At 31.2% G+C, this 23,735-nt stretch overlaps 1 protein-coding gene across 27 annotated transcripts in view; it reads left to right on the top strand.

Annotated features, from left to right (window-relative positions):
* The window catches only part of LOC148625072 (dedicator of cytokinesis protein 9-like), a 71,313-nt gene that overhangs the window by 9,211 nt on the left and 38,367 nt on the right, over positions 1-23,735 (top strand). For 22 of the 27 annotated variants that reach the window (XM_088568336.1, XM_088568324.1, XM_088568339.1 and 19 more), the window contains exons 2-22: positions 2,102-2,224; positions 3,511-3,683; positions 4,344-4,419; positions 5,066-5,161; positions 6,319-6,450; positions 9,435-9,600; positions 11,359-11,423; positions 12,122-12,205; positions 12,495-12,659; positions 13,178-13,396; positions 13,692-13,894; positions 15,461-15,568; positions 16,183-16,268; positions 16,785-16,802; positions 18,530-18,717; positions 19,417-19,482; positions 19,777-19,869; positions 20,297-20,454; positions 21,291-21,375; positions 21,664-21,750; positions 22,402-22,497. In XM_088568336.1, coding sequence (XP_088424462.1) covers positions 2,102-2,224; positions 3,511-3,683; positions 4,344-4,419; positions 5,066-5,161; positions 6,319-6,450; positions 9,435-9,600; positions 11,359-11,423; positions 12,122-12,205; positions 12,495-12,659; positions 13,178-13,396; positions 13,692-13,894; positions 15,461-15,568; positions 16,183-16,268; positions 16,785-16,802; positions 18,530-18,717; positions 19,417-19,482; positions 19,777-19,869; positions 20,297-20,454; positions 21,291-21,375; positions 21,664-21,750; positions 22,402-22,497 — 2,487 coding nt within the window. Of the gene's footprint in view, positions 1-453; positions 665-2,101; positions 2,225-3,510; positions 3,684-4,343; positions 4,420-5,065; positions 5,162-6,318; positions 6,451-9,434; positions 9,601-11,358; positions 11,424-12,121; positions 12,206-12,494; positions 12,660-13,177; positions 13,397-13,691; positions 13,895-15,460; positions 15,569-16,182; positions 16,269-16,784; positions 16,803-18,529; positions 18,718-19,416; positions 19,483-19,776; positions 19,870-20,296; positions 20,455-21,290; positions 21,376-21,663; positions 21,751-22,401; positions 22,498-23,735 lie in introns of those variants that run through there. The other 5 variants (XM_088568342.1, XM_088568331.1, XM_088568323.1 and 2 more) reach the window with 2 other exon arrangements.

Genomic DNA, 23,735 nt, shown 5'->3' with positions numbered 1-23,735 from the left:
TTAGACATTGTATTTTTTAAGGCTGAAAAGCATATCTGGCATTGCACAACTAGTAATACCAGATATGCATTCATTAAAGACCCATTGGTGACCTTGAGCTAACATTTTTCATCCCATTGGGGTTGTCTGGTATATTTACCATATCCATTTTCATTAAATGTAGGGTTTTTTTTGGTTAACATTGTTACATTAAGCTATTGTAACATAGTAGCATTAAGATTATATATATTAAGATCCTGCATGACTTTTGGAAGATGCCAGTATAGTAAAATGATAAAAGACAGGGAAATAAATGTAATTACCAAACATACAAAACATTGTATATTGATTCTTCCTTGTGATAGACCTAAATAGCATCCTGATTCAATTTTCATTTTATGTTTTATATGCTGACCTTCCTGTGATCCAATTTTAATTTTATGTTTTATTTTTCTGTGACCTCAGATGACATTTTGATTATGTGGATCATGCAGTTATTTTCTGATGATTAAATTACACATAATAGCTGATGTAGACAGTACCTGTGCTGCCTATATGCTGCCTAGTGTTCAAGTAATTTGGGGAATTTTATTTCATCTGTGAAATGGATGTTGTGTTATAAAACATGGCTTTATTGCAACTTTTAGGAAATGTTAATGTAAATATTGTGGATCCTTTGCTCAAGGTGAATTATTTTATATTTTTATATTAATTTTTTTTTCTAGTTCATGCTATTTGTTTTATTATTTAATTTGTAGTTTTTTTTGGTAATAAATCGTTCTACGTTCTACAGTCAATTAACTTTCACTTGATTAATACTTTCCATTGGGTAAATTTCATTTGGTGAAGGTATGAGAAATGGTAATTGAAGAGCGATGCTTCCTGGCTGCTGTAATTTTTGTTTAGTTGATGGAAAGTTAAATTTTACATTTCTTTTTTTTTAGTATTATAATGTATTTGAATTTGTTAAATGTTGACATATTTGACAAATTAATAATATGTGATACATGTATTTCATTGAATGATGATTGATTTTCACATACTAACAAGAGTGAACAATTTTTTATCAACTGCAAAAAGAAATGACATGAATATACATAATTATTTATTTTTTTAGGTGTTTTGATGGCATGATTTTCTTTTGAATTTCTTTATTTCTATAAGTTTTCTTCTTTGTCTACTGGGAAACAGATTCTTAAATTACCATTTAACCACAAAACTTGTTCAGTTCAATTGCAGTTTCCAAGCAAGCAAGCATTTATGGTTTTATTGAAAAGGGAATAGGAAAAAGATTGTGATCCAGGCTTTTTTTAGCATGTTTCTGTGTGGAATAAAACTTTACTAAAGATTATTGGTCACTGTCTTGATTGACTCAGATTTTTTTCCTTACTTTAAAGGAAGCCTAAGTATGGACGAGGGCCTGATTTTTTTATCAGACTTTATCTAGTCCCTCAAAAAAGCAATTGGTATTTCCATAATTATTCACTGTACCATTTTAACTATGATTACAGTTAACTTCCTTGTTATCTAGATAAAACCTATGAGAAAAGAAAGTATTACCTGTAATTATTCTAAAATTAACAGTCAAGTAAAACATCCTGGTTTCCAAGGTTTATGTTCGATGTTGACAATTCAGCAATTCATAAGGCTAAACCAAAAACTTGTGATTGCTTCCCTGTATCCATGTCAACCTGTGTTGGAAATATACCCACTTTTAAAATTCCGAGTCTTATCACATGGTGATAAGGATGTTTGTCCTTCCTTCTTTCTGTTATGCAGACAGATAATAAACTCATTCATTACTCCACCTACACCACTGAATAGAATTTGATGAAACTTGCAAACAATCTCTTGTACATATTACCATCGTGCACCTGCTATTTTGGATTTTGAACCAGGTCAATTTGGGGGGCAGGAGGTGCATGTTATCAAATGGAGGATTGGAGGTATCAAGTAAGTGAGCATTACTCACAGTTTTTTTCTGTTTTTTTTTTATTTTTTATATTTTTTGTTTTGGAAAAAACTAGAAAAAATGTTATAAATTTTGTCATCTTTTATACATTTTTAACTCCATTTTAAGCAATGTAAACTATTCTTCAACATTTTTTTATTTTATTTTCAGTCTCGACCTAAAGCAGCAGAACCTGTCGATTATGAAACTTTCATTACAAAGAACAAGACCATCCTACATAATGACCCCCAACGAGAAATGCTCACATTCCCCTTTGATGACATTGTCATTCCAGTAAGTAATATATATGAGTTAAAGATGTATTGATAAACAGATTTTTTCAGGGTTTTTTTTATTCATAATAGAAAAATAATAGGTTTTTTAGTTGGAGCTTTTCAGACCACATTAGAAGAGAAGTCATTTGTAAATAAGAATGTTTATGTCAATTAAAGGATCCATGAAGAACACTAAAATGTACAATCAAGGAGGTAGACCTAGGGTAAGGGACACAACTCTTACAAATCATTGGAACATTTGTATTCAGCATTTTACATCAATCTCATGTAAGCATCAAAGTAACTTGGACTGATTTCATTCTGTTTCAAATGAAAGCTTGATATGCTTTGTTGAAATTCAATATGATACAAACATATTACTGATTTCAAGAATTATGTCCCTTACCCTAGGTCAACATCCTTAAATACAATGATTGACATAATTAGTCCATCTAGAAATACAGTGGAGACAGATATCAATATCAGAATTAATAAGCTAAATCTGAGCAAGTAAAAATAGTATGAGTTAATGGTATGCATGTAGCAACAACAAAACACACAAAATTTCAAGAAATTAATTATGAGTCTAATACAGTAGACATACATAACACCTTAACATTGCCATTAAAAGAAAAATCAGGTAACGAAATATTGGTAAATTATTGCTCCTTATGCCTTTTTTCTGGAACCATAGTGAGTAACAGTGAGTTTAGGTTGTTGATGAGTCCTGTAGGTACAAAAAATTTGTCAGTATTGGTCTTTTTGTACCAAAGAAGCTTATCAATGATATAATTGCCAAGATGTGATACATTTTACTGAGTAGAACAGTCTGCATACATAAATTGAATTATTTGACATTTTAGAAGCTTATTTTAGATGACCTAATTATATGTCAAATTGTCATTACATTGATGAAATGACATATAATATACATGTAGTATTCCACCCAGTTTTAATTTGTTAGGGTTTGTTATTATGCTGTTTAAGTTTATATAAGTGCATTTGTATCTACTTATATATGATAATGGATTGCAGATGTTGCATAATTTGGAAAGAATGTATTAGGAGAAATACTAAATTTATTTCTGAAAAATAAAAAATGTCCTGATATTAATTTAGAAAGAAAAATACCCCATTGAAAACATTTTTTCCCTATCTTTAGAAAAATTTTAATTTTCTGTTAAAGAAATTTTATATGACAATAATGATTAATGGAAAATGTGTTTTTATTTTACCCAACCCTATATTGTTCAGCCTTTATAAAAAGTAAGCTTAAATGAAATTATTTTGCTATTCCTTTTACAGCCACCCACCCGTCCTAAAAAGATGCGGACATTACATTCGACAGTGCCACCAAATGCCACACAAGAAGTAACTAACTTACTTGTTCGGGAGTGTGTCAAGTCCTACACAGACTCCTGCCATGTTGTCAAGTATAAATACGATCAATACTCAGGTGGATATCAAAGACTTCTCAGGTAAGCTGCATGAAAGGTTATGATTATTTCAACATCAGCAGAAATTGTTATTGAAATCTCAGGATATATTGTTCTATGCATCAGTGACAGTTTATATTGTTTTGTATTTAGGTTTTATCATTATACCACAAATTTTTGTACATAGAACTGTAGGTCATGTTGTATACTGAACTTACCGTAATATGTTCATGTATGTCCCTCTATCTTTTTGTTTCATATTGTTCGAACTGCTGATTAAAGTTATCAAATGGTCAATTGCTTGTCATTAGCATCCTTTGTTGTTGTAATGTTCAGATTTTCATAACACTAACTTCCTTGATCATGCTAAGAATACAAAAGGATGCTGGTTTATAACCCACATTTTATAGGAAGGTTAGGCATTATACATAAATGTGCATAAATGAAGATAATTAATGTCAGATCACTGCAAAAGGAGATTATCTTACTCATTGGTTTTAAAAGAATTTAGGTCAACTTTAGACAGAGTTTTCTTTTTTGTGGGCTTGCTCTTAATATTTCTTATTATTTTAGTTCTTTGTACTTTAGAATTTTTACTCGGTGTTCAAATATGTAACTTTATGATTATAGCTGAAACTATTCCATCACACAGTCTTATTGGGCCTAGTTAGTGTATTAAAATTTCTGAAATTTGTTTTTCAGACTGAAGACACCAGAAGCATTACCAGAGCATGTGTTTGAAATAGATGCTGAGGTGGAAGAAAAGATTAGAGATGAGGTATGTTACAAGCACTGGTACATGTACATGTAATTAAGTTTAACTGATGTGAGAATTGGTTAGGCAAAATGAGGTGCATGTACATGAACATTTTTATTGTTGAAACATATTCAATACAAACTACAAACAATCCCAATTAGTTTATGATGCAAACTTAGAATGGAAGAAGGATAAATCAATTTTAAAAAGGTTTTGAAGTACTGTATGGCATTTGTAAAGAACTAAATAATGTTCATTACAGATAAGTGAACATAACAGGGATGGTTTTCCTTCATTATTTAGCTGATATGATTTTTGTACTGTACTTTAACTTCCAATTTTGCAATTTTCTGCTTCTCTATTGTTCCTTGTAGTATCATTGCCATAATGAGATAAATTTTGAATTTTATGAGCTAGTATAGTTAAGTTCATTATTACTTAATTTGTATGTCTTGACCCGTCTCCTAAAGCATTAAATGAACTTCAAATAACTGCTTATGAAGGAGATAAGGGAGATAACTGACTGTCCAGCATTTAGATAATTGAAAAAAAAATCCTTTTCGTAGCCTATTCACAATTTTTTTTTGATATATTATGACATGCACTATTAATGTAAATAAATACTAACTATGGTGAAATTGAAACTACTGAACAGTATCTATTATAGGATGCCATTAGTAGACAGTTAATGTCTGTTGTTACTAAGGAAGGATGGCTGTATAAAGGTCCTGATAGTGGCAAAGACAGTAGTGTCTTTACTAAGGTCTGTATCATGTCTATAATATCTACTGAGGGTAGCAATGTATTTGTTGGCGATAAATATTGAAAATAAAATGTTATTAGATTGCTAATGGAACTCTGAATGGAATTCAGCTTTATAACCAGCTTTAAAATGGATCAGTCAATAGTTTTTTAGTTGTATGAAGGACACATACAATGTAGATGAAATGTAGTATCATGAAAATTAATTGCTTATTTTTTTATTGAGGATTTATATGTCAGCCATTATATGGTGTACATTTTAATATCAATCTTTAATACTATAAGCAACACAGCGGTTACAAACAAGAGGACAATATAGTGAGGGGAACACCATAGGGATGACATGAACAACAAATCATATAACAAAAAAGCATTGTAAAGTATACACAGAAAAAACAAACACACAAACCCCATTGAAAACTGGTGTTAACTCAGGTGCTCTGGAAAGGTAAGCTGTTCCTGCTTCTTGAAAGACACCTGTTGTGCTGCTTTTTGTTGGTCAAGTGCAGGGAATGGTAAAATATCTATGACAGATGGAGGTCATTTGCCATATTAAAAATGGACACAGTCAAAAGTGTCTGCATTTTTCATGATAAAATTTTGATAAACTTCTCAATGTTATTTCAGGATTTACATATAGGTGTTAAGATACTAACATTAGTGCAGACTGGTGATAGTTGTAATGGTACTGTTCTGATAACCATATATCATCTGAAAGATTCATAGATTGCCATGGTTCTAACTGTTAACTCCCCCTCATTTAACATTTCTCCCTTTTCATTTTTCACTTCCTTTTCTGTCCTCAAAACTATTTCCCTATAGAAGACATTTTAGTTATCTTTAGGAAACAGGTACTTACTGACAGAATGTCACTTCTTCCTGGCTGTTGAGTGTCAGATTGGTATATTCTCTTATAGGTATTAGGCAGTGCTGAAAATCATAACAAAAACTTTAATAGATATTCCAGATCTCACATTGGATAAATGATTCCTGTTATCTTCTTTTTTACTGAAAAATTTTATTGAATATAAAAAAAAAAATCATAATAATCATCTTTGTCAAATATCCACACTCATTATCTTCCATGGAAAGATAAAATCAACATGTGAAAAAAAAATATTTATAAGTATATATTCAATCATTTTTTCCCTTTTACAGCAATTCAAGAGAAGATATTTTGTGCTGAAACAACAGACTGATATGACATACATTCTGGAGTTTTTCAAAGATGAGAAGAAAATTGATGCAAAGGGTTCCATCTTCCTGGAGCTGGCAGAGGAAGCTGTGAAAGTAATTTCAGTTACCTATACATAAACCAAAAATAGGGAAAAAGATGAAAGTGAATTTTAAACTTCTGTTTACATTCACTGTTTTAAATTAATTAGACTATTTAAACTGAATCTTGTATTTTCATCTATGATTTTTATGCGGTCACAAAAATTTTGCTTTTGTATGTTGGTATGGCTCTGTTGTCGTCATTGTCGTCCGTAGACACTTGATTTTCATGCAATAACTTTAGTTAAGGTTGACCAGTTGTTTTGAAATTTTGACATGATTTTACTAATCACTAAAGTAAGGTTCCTTTATAATTTGGAGTTTATGGCCCGTACCGTTTTAGAAAAATGGGCCAAAGAGTGTTAAAATAGGTTTTTTTTTGTTAAAATCCATGTAGAATGTTTGTTTTTCTTCTGATTTTTACTGTGTTCCTTATCTAACAAATGTATAAGCAGATTTTATGCATTTTGGACCATTTCCAGGTTGTGAGGGGTCAAAGTGGCCATCACCCCAATAATAAAATTGACTTTTTTATTCTTAACTTGAATTCAGAACTTATTTATTTGATTCCTTATGAAAATTCCTGCATGCATTTATTCAATCAGATTTCAGATATTTTTTTAGGTTTTCAAGTTTTAAGGGGGTCAAAGGGGCTACACCCCAAAAAATCGGCTATTTAGCTCACCTGACCAAAGGCCAAGTGAGCTTATGCCATCACTTGGCATCCGTTGTAGTGGACAAATTTTTAAAAATCTTCTCCTCTGAAACTACTGGACTGACAAGTTTTAAACTTGGCATGGTTGTACCTTAGGGTGTTCTGCACAAAATGACCGTTGGGATTTTTGATCCATGGAAAAATGGCCACTCTTACTAAAAATAGAACATAGGGGTCAGATTGCAGTTTTTTACAAATAACTCAAAAACTGTTGCCTTTAGCAAATTTCTGACTGGGTAATATTGTTCAGCATCATGAGATGGACCTATGCCAAAATTTTCAAAACGATTGGTCAATTGAAGTAGGAGTTAAGGCCCCTGAAAAAGTTTTTTTTTGCATTTTTCGCATGTGCAAATTTGAAAATCTTTTTCTCAAAATCCATTGCTCAGAATTCAATGAAAGTTTTTTGCAAATAACTCAAAAACTGTTGCCTTTAGCAAATTACGGTGGGGGGGGGGGGGTACTATTGTTTAGCATCATGAGACGGACCTATGCCAAAATTTTCAAAATGATTGGTCAACTGATGTAGGAGTTACGGCCCCTGAAAGTTTTTTTGCAGTTTTCACATGTGCAACTTTGAAAATCTTCTTCTCAAAATCCATTGCCCAGAATTCAATGAAAGTTGGCGTTTATGTTCCTTAGGGTATCCCACACAAAATGACTGTTGGGATTGTTGATTCATGAAAAAGCATGGCCGCCATAACTAAAAATAGAACATAGGGGTCAGATGGCAGTTTTTTGCAAATAACTGAAAAACCTTTGCCTTTTGCAAATTTCTGGCATTGGGTAAAATTGTTCAGCATCATGAGAAGGACCTATGCCAAAGTTTTCAAAACCATTCATTGACTGATGTAGAAGTTACGACCCCTGAAACAGTTTTTGTTGTTGTTTTTTTTTCACATGTACAACTTTGAAAATCTTTTTCTCTAAAACCATTTAAGATCATTGAATGAAAATAAGCATAATAGTTAGGTTGTGATTTTTAATCCGTGAATAGATATGGCTGCCTATACTAAAAATGAAACTTAGGGGTCATAAGACAGGTTTTTGAAAAAAAAATTCAAAAATTGTTGCCTTTAGCAAAATTCTGGTTCAGGTCATGAAAATGCTATGAAAAGCATTTCTTGCATTTGACAATTTTGTTGATTTTAACTTAGCCTGTCTCATTCCTCAAGTTTTCCAAATAAGCAAATGGTTAACCAGGTGAGCGATTCAGGCTCTCTTGAGCCTCTAGTTTATTTTTGGTCCGATTTCAAATTTTTTATTTATTTTTTTTATTTCTTATGAAAGCCCTTGCTGCATTTTTCAATCAGATTTCAGATACCTCTTATGGTTTTTCTACTTGTAAGGGGTCAAATGGGCCACACTTTCTCATTTTTGGTCTGATTTCCATTTAAAAAATTTTTTTAATTCCATATGAAAATCCCTGCCTGCATTTTTCAATCAGATTACAGATATCTCATATGGTTTTCAAGTTATTATGGTTAAAGGGACAACACCCCAAAAAATGCTTATTTATTTTTGGTCTGATTATGAAAAAAAATTAAATTTCAAATTTTGTGCAACATAGTGTCCAAACCAGATCTTGTGTCCATAATGAATAGTAAGTCCATATGCTTTAGTGTGTCGAAACTATTATTGTGGTAATATTTGTCCCAATTGTTCAGAGTTCTGCAAAGCTTTTTATTTATATAGGGATTAGAGTTATTTTTTTACAATGTCTTGAAGTCCAATTTTCAGTAGGAAAATGATATAAATGGCAACTCTATTTTATTGAAGAACTCTTCATGTCCCAGGGCCTGGTTTCATAAAGAATCTCAAATGAGATTCTTTGAGATTTTCCTGAAATCTCGGAGTTTTTTTTTTTTTTACTTTAAAATTTTATTGGATATAAAAAGATACACAAATATAAATCATAATAATCACCTTTGACTGGTGCTAAGGTACATGTACATGAACATGTAGTGTTTTTACCTGACCTTACTTCCATCAGATTGTCATATACTAGTTTTCAGGCATATTATACGAGTGGAATTAGGGATTTTTTTTGAACAAGTGAATAAGCTTTTTGACATAGTTTAATTATCGTACAGATTTTGATATATAACTGTAGTTGACATCCAGACATTAATAAGAACACATAGTAATTATTAAGTTTTTTATTTTCAAATTGAATGATGATAATTTTGCAAAAAAGGAGTATTCCCAGTCAATACATTGGGTAATGTTGGTTTTGGGAAATCTTAGTTTGCAAATGAATGTAAAATCCAATAACATTTTCCAGAATCCAAAGAAAGGCAAATACTCATTTGAAATTAAGATGTCTAGTCGGGCACCATATTTGTTATCAGCAGATAATGAGTCTGAAGCTTCTGATTGGATACACAGTATAAACAAAATCATTAACATGGCAGAAACTGCATCTCAGCTATCACTGGAGCAGGCTAGAGGTAGGCTAGAATACTTTAAATAAAAAAATTAGTGAATGGAATACAGGGTTTTTTCCAAGATTTTGGAAGCTTTAGTCACTTTCGCACAAGAAAAAGAGGACCATTTTAATAGTTTATTTTTTTTTTGTAAGTGTATTTGCATCTGACATAAGATATTTTAGAGTCATCTATTATTTACAGCACTGTGTGAAGACATGAAATAAAACTTAAATATACATGAACATTGCATATGAATAAAGCACATAATTTTCTTCCACTGTTATGCAAGCATGTTTTCCAGAGAATCCAAAAAGCATGCCTGAGATTTAATTAATAAAGAAACTCCCCAGCTTTTAAGAATAATCAAAAATAGAAATCCCTTTAGACTCTTAATCTTATACATTTATCAGGAGCATACATCCCTGGCATAATTATAAATGTATTTCATATATTGAAAAAATGCTGTTTTCTTCATTGCCACCCTTGTCGAAACACTGAAATACATCTGGCACAATGTTGATATAGAACTGCCATAACATGCACCACTGCTACATTCAACAGGTGTAAATATTTTCAAATAGGTATTTCCCTATTGTTACCTCATGAGATTCTATTTTTAGCAAAATTTTCAACTGTACATTTGGGATCCAGACCGACTTCATGATAATTTATGTCATTATTTTTCAGTAAATAAATTTACTATTGGTCCCTCAGGATATCATTGATAGCATGAATGATATTTTCAAGATCATAAAAAGATCATAAAAAGTGTAGTGACACAGTAGTGACAAAATTGCCCACATTTTGTTTGAACTCAAGTTTGACGTACAAAAATAAATGATAATGAGAAGTAAAGGAATTTTCCTGACAACAATTATTACCGGCATTTGAACTTTCATGCTTGAATGGTCAAGGGATCGACATTTACTCCATGTGCATGATTAGAGTAATTGGTGATTGTTTACACAAAATTTTGACACCTGTTGAGAGTTGTAATTAGGTTGGGGGTAATAAAATTGTCATTTTTGCCACTTGAATAAATGTTGGGCTTACAGCTCTTAATGTTTTTTTGTTCTTTCAAAGATTTCAAGTGATCAAATGAGACCGATTATTTTCGTCATTTTGAAAAGTCTTTCGTCATTGACGAAAAATGACAAGCACTAGAAAAAACACTGTGATACTTAGTTTGGTAGTTAAAGTGTAGGAGTCACTTCAATGGTGACAGTGTTACTGATTGGTTGAGCACACGTATGATTGTGTCATATATATATTATCTAGTCACAGTCTAGTTGTAGATAAATAGACATTAAATTAAAAATAGATTAGTGACATATATCTTACTTTCAAGTAATCATATGTTATTGCAAGGGAAAAAACTGTGTGTGTGTGTGTGTGTGTGTGTGTGTGTGTTTTGGTTCACCTCAAAATTAAATTACAACTGAACAAATGATTTCACTAAAATGTGAAAAGATAGTCCTATTGAATACGAATAATGATGATTCCACCTTACATACTGAACATGGTTGATTGAATTAGTATAAGTGCAGTATCACATCCAAAAGTTCAATATACATATATGATAATCATATCATATATTTTATATTGTAAATATTGTTTTAAAAGAATATGGTCATCATATGGTAATAACACACACACAATTTCTTTGATAATTATATTGTAGTTCATATGATTCACATGTGCCTCACTTTTGGTTGTGTATATAAGGATAGATTCCTTTACATGTTTCTGATATTTTTTTCTCCTTTTTTGCTCTTCCAGAAGAACCTAACACCCCTGACAGAGTGGCTGTGCCAGAGAATAGTATGCATCCTGAGCTTCACAAGGTAAATAAATTTGTCATCAGAACTGTTTAATTATTCCTATCTATTACTTGTGTCATTTTGAAATTAAAGTTCTTTGAGAAAAAAAATGAAATGGAGTGCAAAAGTAGAAAATGTTGAATTTTTCTGAGCTGGAAAATAGGATATATGCATTTGTATGAAAGAAGTTTTTTTTAACTTAATCTCCATGTATTTGAACACGGACAAAGTATGATTGAAAGTATAGAATCATTTTATAACGATTTATTGATTCATAAAGATTGAAATTAAGTACAAGTTTTTATAAAAATCAGACAGGAGGTGATTTATGCATGTTAAAAATCCACCAAATACACTTTCATTTCTAATTAACAAACAGTTATACATGTAGATCACATGACCAGTCTTAGCTTGTCATGTGGTTATTTTGCATTTGAGATTAAATTTTCTAGACTGTATATGAAATTGGCACTTTGCAAGAGCCACTGTTCTTGATTTGGTTGAGGAAGATAAATGTATGTTTTTCTCAAAAAGTGCAGATCTGAATACAGATAGGACTATCATTTTGTAAAATTATAGCATATGAAGACGAAAAAAAGCATCATTTGGTCAGTGGGTTTTTTTTTTAAGTGTCTGAATTTTATATGGATTGGTTCTTCAAAGAATTATTATGTTTCAAATGTAAAAAGGATTGACATTAATGTTGAACTCCTAAATTGCAGTATTCTAGAGAAACAGAATCTATGGTTACTTCTGCAAGAGCCAGAGACAGACAGAACTTCTTCAAGGTTTATCCTAACTTAAATGTGAGTAATGATGATTTTAGTTTTAGGAGAAGGTCTTTTATCTTTTAATAGCAAAATTAAAACATATTTAGGTCTTACTATGGTTTTTTATCACCACAAAAAAAATGCAATTTATACAATTAAAGTTCAGCTAATAATTTTTTATTATTTACTGATTGGAGAAGTATTACTGTCTCTATATGGCAAAATGAAAGTTCTATGGAGATTAATGTCTTCATAAAATCTTAATGCAGTTTTGAATGAACACAAATAATTTAGATTTTGTAAAGTTAATATATCTTTACGTCAGAGAATGGTATTAACAGAAGATTCAGACTCGGAGGAGGAGTCAGATGTTGATGTGTTTCCAAGAGGGTTTGGTGAGCGGTTTCTCTTAGGGCTGTTAGAGTTTAAAACAAAGTTACAGATTAGTCTAGCTGAAGAGGGCATTGGTGGAAGTAAAGCCTGTAGTAATGTAAGTAAAGATTTTTGGATAGCTAGTTAGAAGTGAACTAATTCAAATTGCAATGAAAAAGAAATTTTAGCATTCTGTAATTTTAAATGACACTTTCTTACAATGCTTTCATGTGCTGAAACAGGTTCAGAGTTTGGGAAGTGGATTTCCAGACTATGCTTTTGTCATTTTTGACAGAATGGTGGCATGAAATAAACATGTTTTCCAATGGAAGGGAGTCTTACCTTAGCCAGAGAATCCCCCCATCTGGCAGTGGAGTAAATATTGATACATTTGTATTGGTTTAATAGACCTACATATTTTTCAGAATTCTGTGTGTCAAATATATATTCAAATTGAAATTATAAATTGAAGAAATAGTTGTTGTACAGAACATGAGGTTTCCTCTGAGATAAATTCAAGTTAAGAAGAGAAAGAAATAAGAATTGATTTTCAAAGGAATAAAGCCTCCACATTCATTGTATAGATTAAGGACTAAGACGAACCTATTTACACAATTGTAACTTGAAATTTTTCAGCCTGAACCGTTCTTCCTAACTTTTTCATTATATGATGCCAAAGACAGCAGGAAGATTTCTGAGGATTTCTGTGTTGATCCTAATGATCCAGAAATAATCAAAATGATTCCACATGATGTATTACATGCTGCTGATAAGTTACAGAGTGTTGAGGGGAAGAAGACCTCTCCACCTCTGAATGGACTGGATGAAAACTGGTTACTCTCCAAGAAGAGACAGGTTTGTTGATTTATTGGTGTTTTAGCTATTTTCAAAAATAATTGTTTTACTTTGATAAAAACTTATATAACTGAAAATTCTGCCTTAAAAATTAAAATTTTCGATAACATATAATCACTTTCCAGTGTGCTGGTCTTACGATGATATATAGAACAATATTGTTGCTGTATTTACTTCAGCAAACTTTGTGAAAATACAAGAATTAAAGAACAGAAATGAGTCAATTTATTATTACATTCAGACACTTTATAGAAATTTTATTGATATCTCTATTAAAGAACTATAATGATTATAGGGTATATTTTCTGTTGTGAGTTGCCACTCAGAAGTTTACCTTGTGGTAACAGTAGAGAAGGTTCTGCAGGGTCCACTAGGGCCAGCGATAGAGACCTATCTAAAGGCAGTGGAAGGCAAGAATGGCAGTAAACAGTATAAACAGATGAAACAGTTCTGTCAACATATAGGTCATCATAGGATGCCATTCGCCTGGGCTGCTTGGTAAGTTTTCTTCACAAGGTGTGAGTGAATATAGAATATAAGTCATCATAGGATGCCATTTGCCTGGGCTGCTTGGTAAGTTTTCTTCACTAGGTGTGAGGGAATTTAGAATTTTGGTCATCATATAGTTCCCTTTGCCTGGGCTGCTTGGTAGGTTTAGTTCTCTGGGTGTGAGTTACAACATTATGCATTAGAGCAATCAGAGTTCCTTTATGATCAAAACCAAAAAAAAAGGTATTAAAGCATTGATTGTATTATAACAGATAAGTGGGAAAACCAATTAATTTGACTTATTTTTTTTTATTAATGGAACACTATCTTTCATATTAAAGTGGCATGTAATATGAAATTAAGTGTTATGTTATAAATTTCTTATGCACTTTGATACATTGTATTCTTATAGTATATGTCACTTCAGAAACAAAGTTGACTTTGAAGTTACCTGAAATTTCTTACAGCCAGTTGAAAAGAACCAGTTCCAATTGCTATATAAATCTTGGTATGATACTAAGTAGTTTAAATAGCTCTCTAGGTAGAAATCTGCCCTACATTATACCAATGTGTCCTTTTTAACTACCACCGAACACCTGTGTGATCTCTTGGACACTGCCTTTTTAAGTTTGAATACCTGTCAATTATGATGAGTTTAACTCTAAATATCAAGTAAATACTTACTGAGGTCATTTAAATCATTGTTAAATTTTCTATACTGGTACATTTTCAAGTTTATATTTTAGGGCATCTTATAGAAACAGTCACTGTAAATTGAAAAAAAAATTAAAAATGATACTTTTACAACATTTCTTTAACATTTTTTTTTAAACTGTTTAATATTAAGAAGGTCCTTGAAAGGACTGGTGCATGCATTCATATTGCAAACTGAAAACATGGCCATTTTGCAAAAGTGTAATGAATGTTACCATAACTTTAAGCTCTTAAAACTACTTCAGCTTAGCTTATGAATATTTAAATAAAATGAACAGTGTTATCCAATCAGAAACAAGTAAATCACTTGGTATATAGAGTACAAGCTACCCAAACACAGTGATGGATGACATGAGATAGAGGTTAAGGTCATCGTAATTGACAGCTATTCAAACTTAAAAGGCAGTGTCCAAAAGGTCACACAGGTGTTTTGAAGTAGTTTAGTAGGACACATTGGTATAATGTAGGGCAAATTTCTACCTAGAGAGCTATTTAAAGTACTTAGTAGCCTACCAAGATTTGTATTGAAATTGGAACTGGTTCTTTTCAACTGGCTGTAATCATTTAAAAAAGTTTAGAATACAGAGTGATACTGGCATGTGAAAAACAGATTTGCGCATGACAATGCATTTAATGGTGAAATTTTAACCAAGCAGGAAAATGTTATACTATAATTGGTTTCTACCATAGGCTTAAATTTATATTAGTTAAAGTGAACTATGCATGAATCCCCTTGAGACACCCCCTTACCACCAAATATTAATGTATTTTCATTTTGTATCTTCTATTTTTCACAATCACAACATCATGCTTTCACAAATTATTATATACTATCAAAGATATTTTCACTGTATATTTCAGCCAAGTTTTATCCAGAGAGTATGGTCCTAGAACACTGCCACTATATAGATATGATGGTCATAAAATCTCTGAGGAGGATCTTAATAAACATCTACAAGATTTCAGAAAGTAAGGGCCTATATTTAACACTTATTTTACTTTCCAAACTTTTTTTTTGTTTTTGCTCATGACAGAAGCCAGACAACAATGAATTTATAAGAAACACACACTTCATTTAAACATGATTATTTTCCACTTTGAAGCTTTATCAATTCCGGATTTTGCTGCTATGTTTCTTTTTTTACTGTATGTTTTCTGCCAATTTTGGTAATGTCCGTATTTTGGTTGGCTCATGAAATCATGTCTGTCATTGTGTTGTGTCAGTTGAACAATGAAATAAGTACAACTATTTTTTTATGTAATTCAGACACAATCCTGCTATTCAAACATAAGTTTACAGCTTAGGAAAACAAATAAAATATTCTCTGGATACAGTGTTTACATTTGTGTAATAATGGAAGTCTTTGACTAGCATTCTAAAAAGCCAAAATCAACAAACATGTACCAGTGGTGGTACAAGTATTTCAGCTTTTTTTAATGCTAGATCAACACATTTATGTTAAAATCGACCAAGAAGTTTTGATTGAAGCAAATTTTATGACTTGATGCCCTGTTAATAAACTGTGGGAAAAATTGCCTTACACTGTCTCCAGTTCACATGTATATTGCCCAATGTTTTCTAGACCAGAGAAGCAATCCAAACTGCAGGAAATACCAGCAACTCTGAAGATAACTCTTAAAAGGCTTAATACTGATGAGCAGTTACAGAGTAAGATATTAAAATAAATAAGTGTTGTCTTTATTTTAAATGATAGTCTGTGTCACTATAAATCTTTATATTGTATAGATTTTATTATCTTTCATCGATCACATGCATCTGTTTGTTTTGAAAGCATCAATCAGTAAATTCAGAAGTCAATCTACACAAACTATTGTTGCCATATATTTTAAGAAGATAGTGAAAATTTACAATTACAAATGTTATATAACCCTGATTTCTTTTTAAAAGTACCTTAAGTTATATGTATTGAAATTTCATTCTTATTTAAACTTTTCACTTTTGAAATACACATTAGTGACAGATGAATATAAGTCATTCTGAATTTACGTTATAAAATTTCATAAACTTCATTAATGCTTAGTTTCTTTTGTTAAAGCTGTTAGCAATTATATATTTATTGTAAGTTTTTTTTTGTTTATTTTTTTTGTGTATATAATCACTAACAGCCATGTAATAAAGAACTCATGCTCTGTTCAACTTGACTTATAGAACCTTACTTTTCAGAAAAACAATTACCCTCAGGTAAAAAAAGGTTTGACCTTAGTGCACTGTGTCTTTTTCATTAACCTTAGTCACGAGATGTAATATTACCACACTACATAAATGAGGGAAATATTTTTATATGCTCTTTCCATACCATATCTTTCCTCCATTTATTTAAGTGTTTTAAATACAGTACTATCATTTGATCTTTTATTTTTGGTGTATGTAGTCAGCTTATGTACGGTATTTTGTAGGAGAATCATTTCAACACCGAATTTAGTGCGAAACATTCCCTTGATTAATTGGGTTGAGGTGTTTCTAAAATTTTTAAATGATTGCAAAAATTGTCCAGTCATATAATGGTATGGTGCTGTTGTAGTCATCATAAGTAACTTGCAGTAATTTGAAAATTGTTGTATTAGTTGGTGGATCTTGATAATTTTTTCTAAAGGTTATTGATGACAAATAGATTGTTTATAATGATTTTCGAGGATATAACCCCAAATGTTGAGGAAGAGCCAGAACAAGGAATTTTTTATGGGTTCTGAGCAATAACTTGAATATAAGTGCTTGGTTCTGTTTTGAATTATAGCTTAAGGTTCACAAAAGGACTGTTTTAATTGACTTGATGGGTTACAACCCTAACTATATAGGGATAAGGGAAAAAAATTTGGTAAGCATTTCCTTTAACTGTATTAGTTGCTTATTATTTATGTCAAAATTCTTTGATGACTTTCATTCTATTCAAGACCTTATTTCTGTGTTGAACATTTAACCACAATCCAAATTACTTGCATGTTGTGTCTATAATTGGCTGTACTATTCTGGGTTCAACCTCTGTGGTTGTATCAAGCTGTGCCCTGCCACACATTCTATTGTCTTTTAAAGAAAGCAAGAAAGATATGACTTTTCAGTACAGTGTAATTAAGTCAATATTTATGTGTGTTTTGCAAATAGCACTAAGCCTTGATCATATGTTAAAAATCACATTTGAAAAGAAGTGATATGAAATTGACGTTCAACAGTCATTAGGTCTAAAACTTTGGTTTATTACACAACAAGATAATGGATGCAGTTTGCATTTTGAATTTGACGATGTCCCAGAATGGTTTTTATTGAATGGTTAAGTGGTTAGTTGTCATTTTGCACTTAGGAGCTGTTTCATTGGATGAAGCTTTAATTGTTAACACAATCGATGGTATCCGTTAGTTATGCAGCTGGAGTGTGTTTCACATGATTTGTCTTAACCTTTATTGCTTAGTGCTGGATTATAACTTCTCTTTGTAATGATAATAGTAGATAGTTACTTAATTACCCCATCTTATATCCTCAAAATATTATGGTCAAAAGCACTGATAGTTACATAAAATTTAGAACTTAAGAAAAGAAAACGTGCAAGTCACACCAATATATGACAGTGTCATTACATGCTAATTTCCAAAGCTTAATAGTTAATACATTTCATGCTTAAATATGGTAATTTTTTTGTTTGTTTTCTTTTTTCATAATGCTACTAACTTCAGCAAAAGATATTTTCCTATTTTTGTAGCTTACGACGGTTGTTTTCAATTTCTGACAGCATTCATTTCACAATTCTATTGCATGTGTGGTTATAAGGTACAAAAATACAACTTTGTAGATAACAATCACAAAATTTTAAAGAAATCTCAAAATGACAGAATGTGTTGAACAATTTATAATTTGTGCTTCAGATATTAGTTCAGTTTATATTTTAGATGAATTTTTTTTGTGTGTATATTTTCTAGGTACATTGACTTCTTCATTCGTTCCAATCAAGCCATTCCCTAATCCCCCTGTTGAGCCCCCTGCATTTGAAGTAGACGAGTTTGTCCCTGACAGAGCCTCATTGTGTGATACATTTGATTCATACATTAATAATTTGTATGTGTATCCATGCAGCCTGAAGTATGAGCATCAGAAATCCTTCCCTAAGGTTAGTAGTGTACATTGTTTTCATTTTCAAGATTGATTGAGGTTACATTACAGTATTTTACAGTCACCAAACTGTACATTACAAGTAAATGGTTTTAATTGTTGCAAATATCTGTACTGATATCTCATAATTAACATTTCTATTTGTCTACAACTGCCTTAATGGTCTCTTGGTAACATGTTGGCCTTTACTGCCCGAGGTCATTGGCATCATCACTGTGTGTAGTCATTGATTTTTGGCCAAGCATGTGGCCTATATTATATAGTGACAACGAGTTTGCTTAGAGTCAAAATGTTGAGCGACATGCCTTCCGACTGGCTGTTGCTTCCATGAGATAGCACAATAAAAAATCTGGCTCAGCTTTTCATGACTAGTACAAAGCAGGGTCTGTTTGATTGGCTCAGCTTGTTGGACTAGTATAAAGCAGGGTCTGTTTGATTGATGAGACACTCTTGTCTTGAAATACATGAAATATCTTCCATAGGACTAAACCACAATTAATCAATCCATTTGTCTGCTGCTCTTAAAAACCCTGCTTTTCAGTTGGAGAATAATGCTGTTTTCTCAGATGAATACATGAAAACTATGTATACACACAAAATTGCATATACATACCATAACATAAGACATGATGGAGGGTTATATTTCCCCTTTTTTTCGTTATCTTAGTACCTAAAAAAAATGTGTTTCTATTTTTAGGCAAGAAACATAGCATGTTGTATTGAGGTGCGAGACAGTGATTCAGAAAATGCTGTATCTCTAAAGGTATTTCAGATATATGTTGTGTATGAATGAAAAGGTTTTTTTAATCAAATTGATGTCATGGTTTGTGTTGTAGCTTTTTTGCCAAGCATTCTGAAGATTTTGAGTCTCTGCTTTACTTCACTCTAAATATTCTTGCACTATGTCAAAGTATCAATTTGAATTATGATGTGTTTGTTTAGTACTACATTTTTGTCAGACTCAAATCAAAGTTCATTAGTTACCTTTTGGCCAATTTGGCTTTCTATGTGCTTTTTTCTTATTCAGTAACTTTATCATTGTTTGAATTGTTTTCAGTGTATTTATGGCAGACCAGAAGTAGGCATTTTTACATCGGTTGCCAGCACTACAGTTTTACATCACAGTAACTCTCCTGATTTTGCTGAGGAGGTAAGTTCTGTATTTCTTGATGTCAGGTTATCCAGCTTGATTTGTCTATATATACTATTTATAACAATAATATTTGGACTACTGGTATTACTGTATCTTTTACTTATAGGTTGTACCATTGAATTTACTGTATAAGAAATCCTTTGAATAACACAATAAAATATGCGTATAAATGTCTGATAGAAAACCACTAAATTAAAACTAACAAACAGTCTGTATTCCTGAGTTTTCTTATTATATAAAATACAATTCCTGATACTATTGTCTCTATAGCCAGCAAATAGAAAAAAGTGAACATTCACTGATTATTTTTGCCAACTGTAGATTGGCCTTCGCTGTCTGATTGATTTTTCACTCATTTCAGATTTGTTTTAAATTACACCTTGTGATTCAATTACAACTCATGAACATTTGGCATTAATTTCAGGTCAAACTGGCCTTACCAATACAGATACATGATAGACATCACTTGGTATTCAGATTCTATCATGTCAGCTGTGAGGGGTCAAAATCTAGTATCAAGAAGAAAGATAACATAGAGGCAGCTGTAGGTGTTACCTGGGTGCCTCTGTTACAGCAAGGGAGGTAATTAGTAAAATAAATTATCTTTTTCTCTTTGTTTACCGTAAGTATTAAGTATTACTTAGAGGTTGAACAGTTAGGATTCTGTTATTCTTTTCACAAAGCTTACATAAGACTTACTTACATGGAAGTCCCATTGGTTTGTTTAGGATTTACATGTACATAAGTCTTAGGAGTCCTATGTAAACGATCCCCTGGACAAGAGTAATTATATTTTGCATTAGATAATTGATAAACACTAAAAACTAAGCACAATAAACATTAATATGTTAATTCAGTGGGCAAAAAATCATGCATAACAAGACCTAACACATATGTACAAATAACAAACAAAAAGAAAAAAATCACATACTGTGTTAATTTGCTTGATATATGTCTAATATTTGTTATTAGTTATTCACATGATAATTACAGTTGTTGTTTAGCTTATATTTTGAAGAGAAAACTTGTTCAGGTACTATTTTTCCGGGTACTTTTTCTATAAGGTAAATAGCAAATTTTGTACACTGCATAGTATGTTATGTTTACAAAGGCAAAATATTTCGCACCTTTTTCATAAGAACTTCACATAGTTTTCAGCTGAATTGAGTGAATAAAATTATTTTGTGACTGAGTTCACATAAAACTTGTATGAATCCAGCCTTCATATAAAATTTTCCATGAAATTATCTCAAGAAAATCATGTAAAGTGCATTTCACATGAAAATCACTCTTATTTCATGTCAAGTGGATTTCACATGAATATCATACTAACTTCATGTGAACCTTCTTCCACATGGATTTCATGTTAACTATATTTCACAAAGTACAAAAATTCTAATTAGAACTTTCTATTACAGAGTTGTGAATGGTGAAGTCAATGTTCCTGTGGCTACCAGTCTTCCTGCTGGATATCTAGCTTATAGAATTCTGGATCAAAGTAGGGTATGTGTTCAGCAAGTTCATAAAATGTCACTTAAGTGGTCAAGAATGTCAGAGTTCTGGACTTAAACCTGTTCTGCAATTACTTACTTTCAACAGATACATCTGATAAAGCTGTCTCCATTTCCACAGTCACTGAATCATATATTTATGGGAAATTAATGCTAGTTTAAGAACATAAAATGTTTTGTTTATGTAGCAAAAATTACATGCTAAAAACATCATTGGTACAGTATGTACCAAAGATTTTTGTGTTTATCATTATGATTATTATGGTTAATAATTTTTCAGGGATCGGTGCCTGATATAAAATGGGTTGATGGTGCTAAGCCTATCTTTAAGGTCAAGGTTAATGTGAGGTCAACAGTTTATACTACTGTAAGTATATAGTAGTGTAGAGTTAAAAGTTCAGGGTCATTCTGTCAATAAAATCAGGCAAATCTAATTCCTTAAATTTTTCCTTTGAGATGCTTATATTTTTGCCTTCAGTGAAGAACATAATTCTATGTATAAAAAAACCATGAACATGTTAAAACTGGGGGGGGGGAGGGGGGAAATGATACAAACATTTATGTCATGAGGAAAATCACTTGAACTGAATAAAACATTTAATCACAACAGGTAAAATTTATGCAACAAAGCAGCTGCATTTTGAAGAAATGGAATAAATATAGATTTGAATCATAAAATAACTAGTATGTGCATCTCATGATTTTTCACACCTTGATTATATCTGAGAGTATTTTTCTGATTGGGTTTTATTTCATGAAATTTGGTACAATCTTTGCTGGTTTATACTTCTAAGTATGTTTCATGAAAGGTGTGGTATTACTGAAAATAAAAAATATATATGAAAGAACATCTCCTTCATTATACTGTATATATCAAAATGTGATTTGAAATTTAAATTATAAAGGTCTGTTTACCATTGACATAGAAAGCTCATTTCAGAATTGATTATTTCCTATTGTAATTTATTTTTTATTGTTTTAGTTACCATGTATGTTTCTTTATGTTTTAATATTACAGGACCCTCATCTCCACAATTTTTTCTTCCACTGTCAGAAGTTGGAGAATTCTGGTACCGGTGAAATTAATACTACAGAATTTCTGAACAAGTTGAAGGTACAAACTTTTTACCAATGAAATTTTAATTGCTTTTAATACATGTATTTATATTTAAACATTTGTTCTTCATTTTCATTAATTATTTATTGCATCACACTGCTTTTTTCTTTTAAATGTTTTTGTTGCAAGCACAGTCATTTAGAGTAGATCCGTTTTATTGACTTTTGTTGTTGGAATGTTTACAAATGTATACATGTATCCACTTGCTTCAAAAGGAGCAAAGAATTTTTAGAAAAATTTTCTTTTGCGGGATGAAAAGCTTTTGCACTATTAAACTAAATAGATGGATGTGGAAATGTTGCTTTGATCCTATAGTAGCCTTACAATATATGCTTTCAGGATGACCTAAGCAATGCTTTGAGAAATTTAGAACAGGTTTATTTAAAAAATGCCATCAAGGTAGATGGAATTTCCATTTACAGCACTTACAATAATCATGTTCATGTTCCGTCTTTCTTTTTATTAAATGACAATCACCTGGTGAACTATCATAGGTAGTTATTGAGAAGGCAATTTAAACTTTCTGTCAGAAAATTCACCTGTTGAATTATTCCATAGGTATTTTAATCTATAATTGAAATTAAATCAGGGGAAAACCAACTCATTTCCTGAATATCATCATTGTATGGGCTGTAATGGTTATTGTAGTGGTGATGGTCAAATCATTTTTATACTTCCAAGGAATATAAAGGAACTATGTGGTATAAGTTGCATGTTGTACACTTAAATGAGGGCTACATTTACATGTATTTGATAATGAACTAACGAGTAGACATAAATATGTTATTAAAACATTATTTTACATTTTTTTCTCTTTTCTACATTGTAATATTATAATTGTAATATTCAGACACTACTAGTAGTAGAGATGATACAAGGTGAAGAAATATCCACTAAATAAGCAATCCCTTTTGTTATATAATATACATATGTTTAAGTAACTGTATGCAGAATACAGAGAATACCATACACTTATCTCCCTCTCAAACCAATCAAATCAAGAACAATAACTTGTGACAATTACATATATAATCTATTACATAATTAATAATCTAATTATTTTTAATCGTCTGAATATAGCTGAAATATTGCTGCTCGGACGTTAAACCCCAACAAAAAAAAAAAAAAAAATTATTTTTGAAAGTGCAATAACAATTACACACTAAAACTTGTTTTGTTATCTGTAACAGTTTCATAATTAGAAACTAATGTGAATTTTGTGGGTTTTTGACCCG

Source organism: Perna viridis, chromosome 2, assembly GCF_037379345.1.
Source record: "Perna viridis isolate PV_CMFRI_1.1 ecotype Kerala chromosome 2, ASM3737934v1, whole genome shotgun sequence".
In the NCBI taxonomy this organism is placed as follows: domain Eukaryota; kingdom Metazoa; phylum Mollusca; class Bivalvia; order Mytilida; family Mytilidae; genus Perna; species Perna viridis.
The sequence above is the reverse complement of the archived record's forward strand: the minus strand, read 5'-3'. Positions and strand labels throughout refer to the sequence as shown.